This window comes from Echeneis naucrates, chromosome 4 (genome assembly GCF_900963305.1).
Source record: "Echeneis naucrates chromosome 4, fEcheNa1.1, whole genome shotgun sequence".
Classification (NCBI taxonomy): Eukaryota; Metazoa; Chordata; class Actinopteri; order Carangiformes; family Echeneidae; genus Echeneis; species Echeneis naucrates.
Genome location: NC_042514.1, coordinates 20931336 through 20939933, shown reverse-complemented (window position 1 = coordinate 20939933; position 8598 = coordinate 20931336). Strand labels below are relative to the sequence as shown.

Below are 8598 nucleotides of genomic sequence, written 5' to 3'. Positions count from 1 at the left end.
GTGAAACTGAATTCATCGGATGTAGGGAAATTGAATGCGCCTCTAAAATGTGTGAAACGCAAGAAAATGTTAGTTTTTTCCCCTCTTTTAGTTAGGTGTTAAGAAAAGGAAAAATTACGTCAATTTTTTTTTTAAAAAGGGACCAAAAATAATACCGTAAGACTGACTGCTCTATTTTATTAGATTTTTTTTTATATGTATGTTTTTTGAGGGGGGTTGACGTTTATTTATGCAATAATGTAAATGTAATCCATGTTGTACTAAACCATTTGTCATTCAAATTCAGTTTATTATTTTGCAGTACATTTCATTTTTCCCCCAAATAATAATTTCATAATTTATTTAAGTAAATATTTAATTCTATGGAAGCCACGCGCCATATCTTTAGTTAAGAAAAAGAAGGAGTCGAGATTGAATGTGTATTTGACAAGTAGCTGAGGTAAAGATTATAAAAACTTTACCTCAGCTACTTAGCTAGATAGATGCATCTATTTATCTAATATTAAAATGTATATACTGACAATTATATCTAAACAGAAATGTGGTTAATTTATGTGAAGTTTTAACATTCCAAAAACAAAACAACCAGTCAAACATCATCGTCAAGCATCAGTCAAAAATCATTTTACACAAGAAAAGAAGACATAATTCATGTTTTGTTTTTGTTTTTGTTTTTTTTTTTTTTGTTTGTTTTTTTCCTTTAATGATGACAACAATTGTTTTTAGTTTTGCAAAAACGATTTGCACGGAACAGGGCTCTTTTCAGAGAATTCTAAATTCCTATTTTGGGGGCGTCCTGAAGGCGGCACCGTGTTACTTGACAGTCAGTCATGGCGGCCTCCCGGACGCGGCTGTTGTGTTTGCGCTCCGGGATGTTGATCTTGTTCGTTTACTTTGTTTACTCCAAGCTGGACCCGGTTCTCGGCGAGGAGGCGATGAGCTGTGAGAGTCTGCGGCTCGGACAGTATCCTTTCCCCACTCCGCCACCGGAGACGTTCCGCTGGCCGGCCGGAGGGCGACGGCTAGCAGTTAGCAGCTGTTAGCAGCTACATGTTGTAAATATTGATCATTAGTCATGAAAAACTGCAGTTATTGTCTTAACCTAGAGGCATTTACTTCATGGACCAAGTAGGATTGGAGTGGATCGGAATGGTAGCGCCGATATAAATAGAAATCAAGATGCAACACAACATTGTTATTCTTTATTTTTCAAATAAAAACCTAGTTTCACCGTAAAAGCAACACTCAGAGTATTGAACATAAACGATTTTGGCGGAAAATCTTTTGCTTTGTACAAAAATGTATGTTCAGTGTGATCGGGGGCTCAAGACAATCTGATCAAACGTGAATTACAGTAAAAAAAAAAACTGTTTATTCCTGGGGATTAGCTGTTAATTCATGTTAAAATGCAAACAATTCATTCCGGATCTTTTCACACAGTTTATTTGTCCAGTAATAACTGACATCCCAGCTGACTGACAGCTTAGAAGTCAAGTTTGTTTAGTTTCCTTATAAAAATTAGGAAAAATCTATCTAAAAAAAAAAAAACTAACAAAAAAATGAACTGATGTGTAAGAACAGTCAACTCTTTAAAAGTAACAATTGTGGGAAAGGGAGGGAAATGAAAAATAACTACTATAGTTTTTTGTTGGTTTGTTTTTTGTCTTTTTCTCTTCCAGCTTTTTCCCTGTTCATGGTTGCCACACCAAGTGAGCTCAGGGACTTCCATGGTTGATTTGGCTAGTTTTTACGCTGGGCGCCCTTCTTGTTGTGAACCTCCACATTTATTCAGGCTCAGGACCGGCAAAAGCACTGGTTGTTGCTGGGGTTTGAATATAACCACTATAGTAAAGGTTATAATTTAAAAAAAAATGTGAAATAATGCTAGCAGGGAAACAATTTAATAAAATAAGATTTTTAAGCATCTGAATCATCCTATATCAGGTTTGGTTTTTGCGTAAAGCCAGATGATAATCTTAATCTTAATTTTAGTTGTTTTATCACTCCAGTACTTTTGAGTGTAGTCAGAGCTTGATTCAGGGGGTTTGTGGGTCTGGTACAGAAAGGGTGAAGTAACTGTGACTCTAACTCTCTTACCTGCCTGCTCCAGTGTAGATTCCTTTACTCTCTCATGTATCTGTGTAATGATCCAAAGATTGATGAAGCTACTCAGGAGCCAGAGAACTGCAGGGACACCACAGCCTGGGGTAAGTCAGGACCAGACTTGGTGATCTGGACAGCTGTTACATATCAAAATAGAAGAACCTTGGGGGTGGGGGTGTTGATTGCTGGTGTTTTCATGAAGAACAGAATAGATTGTGAAAGTGGATTGAATGAGTCTTGTCATCCTGCCAGTATTCAGTGTACATCAGAGAATGAAACAGCTTCAGTCTTCTAACTCACAATGTGTGTGTGTTTAGTGGAGTGTCTCCCAGCGCCAAACATCAGCTGTCGGCTCTCTAACGGGACAGAGTTCAGGTTCAGTGGGAAGGAGGTGGGCTTTAACAAAACCATCTCCTGCAGGAACGTGTGAGTAAACACACACACACACATACACCTTTAGACACAGCAGTTTCTTTGCTGTGGAACATTTAACACTCCACAGTGAGTCACTTCAGGCAGAGGCTGTGACCCATCAGACCTGGTCAGGGTCCAAATATGGGCCCAGGTCATTGGCGATAGTTCAGTATGTTACACATTAATATTGTGAACAGCCCTGATGCAAATGCGATAAATGACTGTAGTTGAATAACAATTACAGAGCTGCCTGTTTGTTTGCATCAATTAACAGTAACTCATACTTTCTGCTGTTTAAAGAGGCGAGACAGAAACAGGAACATGGATAATTGTTCTGGTTTCTTCCTCTCAGGAGCGGTTACTCCTATAAAGTAGCAGTGGCTTTGTCTCTGTTTCTGGGCTGGCTTGGGGCAGATCGCTTCTACCTGGGATATCCTGCCCTCGGTAAACATGCGCGCACACACACACACACACACACACAGGCCCACAAACAATTGTAGTCTATGGGAAATTGCCCCTCCTTCTCCCTCGATCAGTAAAGGTTTTATTAAAGAATTTATGGCCTGATTCTCTAGCTTCAAGTCTCCAATGTTACATGATGTTACTTTTTTAAATGATGGAAAATAGACCTGATAGCAGGGGATGGATAAATGGTGTGGCTAAATGCAACAAAAAAACAACAGAATGACCAAATGTGGAGGTGAAAAGTAGAAATTGATCAATACAGTGTTCAGGAATTGGCTGATTATTTTATAGCTGATCAATTAATAGTTCAAGTAATCATTTATCTGAAAATAAGGAAAATGGCATCTGAACAACTGTCTAGGGATACAGTGCATCTTTAAAAACAATCGATCATCAGCATTCATTTCTTGTAACAACAACACAACAAGCTCCGCAACTATAGTACAGGATGTACTTTAAACCCTGGTCGCTCCCAGTAACCAGGGATGACCCACTGGAATTGGTTTGATTGTAGTGAAACAGAATCTGATTACTTCTCTTCTCCCTCAGGACTGTTGAAATTCTGCACCGTTGGTTTCTGTGGAATCGGCACCTTGATCGACTTCATTCTGATCGCCATGCAGGTGAGTCCTAGCCCCAGTCTGGATCCGGTCTGGTCAATGTCAGGTAGTCCACTGTTACTGAAAGATAGAAACAGAAACCAGTCACAATAAACCAATTGTTTTCCACATTCAGAGATTATGTAGCTGGTTAGCTTATTTTAGGTTATCATAAATAATGGAAATTGAGGGAACAGGTAGCTAGGAGCAAAGGAGCGACTCAACCTACCTGCTCCTTTAAAGGTCAAACACAAATCCTGACAGTTTAAACCCTAGTGAACTTTGAACTCAGGCACTTAAGTGTCTTTTCCAGACCTTTCATCTGCAGACTGATCTTTGGATAAAGGGCAGTCAAATGTCATAGATGGAAACAATCAAAGACCCTTGTAGATCACAGAAACCTGGTAAGACATAGAGGATCCTGGAGGATCCATTTCAGCATGACATGCACTGGTCGAGTCTCATATTTTAGCAGCTAACTGCCCAGCTGGCGGGGGGGCTGATGAATAAACAGACGTCAGCCTTCAGATTATTATTTACGCCCATCAGAGAGGCCACAGCATGGCGTCTCTGAGGCAGCTCAGATGAATGATGCTTCTAGAAGTTTGTAATGGACTGGGAGAGAAGAGACAGATGGAGCAAAGGAAACCAGAGGTGCAGGGACAAATCACTCCTTCCTGTTGGAGTGCTTTAGATAATAGAGGAAGGAAATCCATCACAGGAAGAAGTGAAAAGGCCTGCCGTGGATAGATGAATGAATGATGGACAGAGTGGACTATGCCACCCAATCAGGAGCCAAGTTCCTCCCTCCTGATGACTGATGGGAAAATTTATGGGAAATACCTGTTTCCTATTTACTAAGGATTAAAGGAGAATTGAGCTTGTGGCCCCTTCGTATGTTTCAACCCGTGAAAGTCTCAGCTCCACCCATTCTCCACCTCCTTGTCCATTTTAGTAATAGTTGAGAATTAGGGGGCGGAGTCAGCCTCTCCTGCTTCAGACCTGAGGGTGACATCACAGAGTTTCCATCTTTCATGGTCTATGATCAAGGTGGGATGGTTACTGGCTGCTGACTCTATCACTGTGACATCCCAAAGTTCAAGAAGACCTGCCAGCTCATTGTGACACTCAGTTCTGTCTGTCTCCTGTGGAGTACATCTTATGGTATTGCAGAATTCGTATAAGACCAGACCACCTACATCATCAGAAAAGACAAGAACATTTCACTTTTTATAACACAAGACCTTAATTAAAGAATAAAATTAGTTTGTGTGTAGATTCTGGCCTAAAGTTCTATTGTTGGTTAGCCTTAAATCTAGTTTATAGACCCAGCTGGACTCTGGAGAAATATACTGATGGTTCAGATCAGTTGTGCATTTCTATTAACCTCCATCTGTGTTTGTTGTGCGTCCTGCAGATTGTCGGTCCAGCGGACGGTTCAAACTACATTGTTGATTACTACGGTGCCCGGCTCACCCGCCTCTCCATCACTAACCAGACGTACAGGAAACCCCACCTGTCCCTGTGAGCACACCTGGACACGGCCAAGGCACAGGTGGACAATTATCAAAAAAACCCCAGGCCTTAACTCACATGCTCAGAGAGTTTGAATATTCAGTGATTACAGTCAGCGACAGGCAGGCAGTGCACTTCCACTGACCTCATTAATCAACAATGTGAAACTGGAGTCATGGATATATCGCAAAAAGATTTATCCTTAAAACTCTCCTGAGATAAAACAGATTTGGTCCAAATGAGAAAAATTTGGTTTCACACAAAAAGTGAAACAGAGAGAAAATAAAGATAATAAAAATAATAAGAGCTTGTGTCATTGTTGGGGCTCATAAAGAAAATACGGGACTCACATCAGTTTCCATCACAGTTTAAGACAAAAATGAAATATTTTCTTTTCCTCTTTGTAAATGTTCCATGAAGCATGGAAGCAAAGGGAGAAAATGTCACTGAAAGAAACAGACAAAAATATTCCATCAGGATGAATAATGTGGATGACTGTGGCCAAACAGTCAGGGAGAGATAAAGAACAAATTGGAATCTGCAGCAGGTTTCATGTCTGTAAATATTATGACACATCCCTTCTCCCAGAGTAGTATTTTTCCCAGTGACCATCACTTCATTAATCTTTCACATCCTTCACCTGCAGGAAACTATTGTTGATGCTGACAGTCCGATAATTGTTATGCATTAATTATCCACCTGAGAAGACAAATGAAACCTGTTGCTGCTTAGGCTCACTGGTTTGGAACTGAACTTTGGTCAACAGAGAAGTGGATTATTGTTATTTATCTGGCTTATTTATAATATGAAATACATATGTACTCATAAATAAATGTTCTCTCTATTGCTCTCTTTGTGTTTAGGTCTCACTATCATCACTGTCACCATCATATGACAACAGGCTTCTGTGAAACCACGTTTATTGACAGTCAGAACGCAAACATCAACAGACGTGACATTTGCTGATCAATTTGTTCAAAAATGATCAGTGTCCAATCAGAATGTTCAAGGAGCCATTCTGTGCTTTCTACTTTGTCGATTGACAAACATTGAAGCCGATCTTCCATGAATCATCTATCAGGTCTCACTTCCTGTTTGGTAAAATCAAATTTTCCTGCCTCTTCCGGAGCCTGCAGATGTGAAACATGTTGAAAAACTAAGACAGACGGCATCACCTCCTCTCACATCTCCATCCTCACAACTGTCCAACTGTGTCTTTCTATTTATTGTGATTTTTGGTGGAATACGTTAAAATGTTTCACTGATGTTAAGTTATGTTGTTTTTCCTTTGTAAATAAAGTTTCTTTTGCCTTAATAATCTCCATGGGACTGTTGTTTCTCAGATTTTGCCATAGGATTATTATTCAGGTGAATTAATGACCTTTATAATTCTGGAAACACCTCTGCTGTTTGGTCTTTTTGGAAGGTCGGTTTCTCCATTGTTGTTTTTCTCGCGACACAACGGACAAACAAATCATCAGTAACCTGTGAGAACTAAACACCATACTGCGCAATAATGAACACAAATCACGTGAAGTTCCTCACACCAACTTTCACAGACAAACTGTATTTATTCAATGAGCACACAGTGTTTAATGATTCCTCACAAACTAGTTACTGTCAGTGTGTGCCTGTGTGTGTGTGTGTGTGTGTTTCCTCATTCAGGTAGAGCCATGTGGTTTTCATCAAAATTCAATTATCATACTGCAACACGCTTCACAGGACACATACATACACACAGTTGTGTTTCCATTACTTGAGGGGACATCACACTGACTTCCATTCATTTCCTGGAGACCAAAGATGAACCTGAGTCACCAAAACATCCAGTAATTTACAGTACAAGGTCCCCACAGGGAGGCTGAGTCAGCACATTTACGTCCCCATAACATCTGGAATACAAGCACAAACACATACACAGTTAGGATACTCAAGGGTGTCTGTGTGTGTGTGTGTATAACAACATACCCAACAGAGCATGATAAATATCATTGGAGGTTAAAGGTGAAGTTTAACATACACACACACACACAGTCTGGAGAATTAAAATCCAGGTGCAGGTAGGGTTAGGGTTAGGGTAAGACAGGTACTCTGTCTGAGTCCGAGTCTGAGTTTGGATCAGGATCAGGGTCAGGATGGAGACATGGGGATGATACTGAATGGGTCTTTGTCCTGGACTGTGTAGGCCCCGTTTTATGATGAAATCTTCAACAGGTTGGACTCAGAACTTTGGACGACACCTGTCGAGGACCCCACATAGACCATACTACACAAACAGTTTCTGAACACATTCATAAGTCACAAGCTACATACAGATACAACACACACTCCAATCGAGCTTCAGACTGATGGAGCTTCAGACTCTGATGGACGTTCAGACTGATGGAGCTTCAGACTGACGGACGTTCAGACTGATGGAGGTTTAGACTCTGATGGAGTCAAGCAGCTCTGAGTCTGACAGAGCTTTTTGATTGGATGAAGGAGCTCAGACTTGACCACTTGTCAACATCTGTGTTCTTTTTATTTACTCGTCATGTTTGTGTGGAAGCAGCTGCTGTTCACACTAAACATATGAATAATAATCAAGCTGGTTTACATTCTGGCAGGGGCCACACACACACAGACACACTGTCTGCACGGGAAGCACAGAAACCATGAAATTACAGTTGCGCCAGTCGGAACGAAGCACAGAAGGAAACTTTACTGATAAGACGAAGGCGTCACGCAAACCTTCATCAAGCAGGATGTGTGTGTGTACGTGTGCATATGTGTGTGTGCGTGTGTGTGATGGAGGGAGGCCTACTAAATAAAGAAATCCCCTTCTCTGTCTTTATAATCCCTGTGTGAGAGTGTGTGTGTGTGTGTGTGTGTGTGTGTGAGTGTGTTATTTTGGATGGTCAGGCCTGGTGTGTCACCAGATAAGTCCGTTCAATATTCACACTCGGTCTGTCACTGGGTGGCACTCAGAGCTCAGCTGCATGAGTCTGCGTGTGTGTGTCTGTGTGTCTATCTATGTCTGTCTATGTGTGTCTCTGTGTTTAATTCTAACATAATTAAAATTCTTCTAATGCTCAACATTAAATAGTCAACACATTTACATTTTTCTGAGCAGGTTTTTAAAGTTGTTTCTTAAAGCTGCTTCTGTGTTTATCAATCTGGTCCTGGTCTCAGGATCCTGGATCCAACCTGATCTTACCATATGAGCCCTTTGCAATAGAATGTTTAATTTAGTTTAGATGCATGCAAATTAAGATGATTGTTCTGTTTTCATTCTTGATAAAATCAACACATGTATTTCCTTCCATCACATTCACACAGTCAAAAACTGTTTGCTCCTTCTGACGCCTTCCACACACCAGTCAGCCACACCGTTCAACAACCTGATTTCCTCACTGACAGCAAAAACAGCTCTTACTCCAAGAAACCGCATCTGATCCTGGTCTAGAAAGCCTGGATCCAACCTGGTCACAAGAAACCCCGTCTGATCCTGGTCAAGGGAGCT

General features: G+C 40.7%; 1 protein-coding gene across 2 annotated transcripts; it reads left to right on the top strand.

Moving 5' to 3' along the window:
- Positions 1–830: 830 nt before the first annotated feature.
- tm2d1 (TM2 domain containing 1) lies at positions 831–6408 on the top strand. Of its 2 annotated transcripts, none has more exons than XM_029500352.1 (7): positions 831–964; positions 2116–2207; positions 2421–2529; positions 2870–2961; positions 3532–3605; positions 4999–5136; positions 5960–6408. In XM_029500352.1, exons 1-6 carry the CDS (start codon positions 831–833, stop codon positions 5107–5109), a joined length of 612 nt encoding a protein of 203 aa, XP_029356212.1. In that variant the 3' UTR covers positions 5110–5136; positions 5960–6408. The 2 variants fall into 2 exon arrangements, with proteins under 2 accessions (XP_029356212.1, XP_029356213.1); XM_029500353.1 differs by having other exon boundaries at positions 837–964; positions 2134–2207.
- Positions 6409–8598: the final 2190 nt, after the last annotated feature.

Coding starts and splice junctions, on each gene's coding strand:
- tm2d1 (XM_029500352.1), top strand. CDS start 831: ATGGCGGCCTCCCGGACGCGGCTGTTGTGTTTGCGCTCCGGGATGTTG. Junction 2,530..2,869: donor ACCATCTCCTGCAGGAACGT/GTGAGTAAACAC, acceptor TCTTCCTCTCAG/GAGCGGTTACTCCTATAAAG. Junction 3,606..4,998: donor TCATTCTGATCGCCATGCAG/GTGAGTCCTAGC, acceptor TGCGTCCTGCAG/ATTGTCGGTCCAGCGGACGG.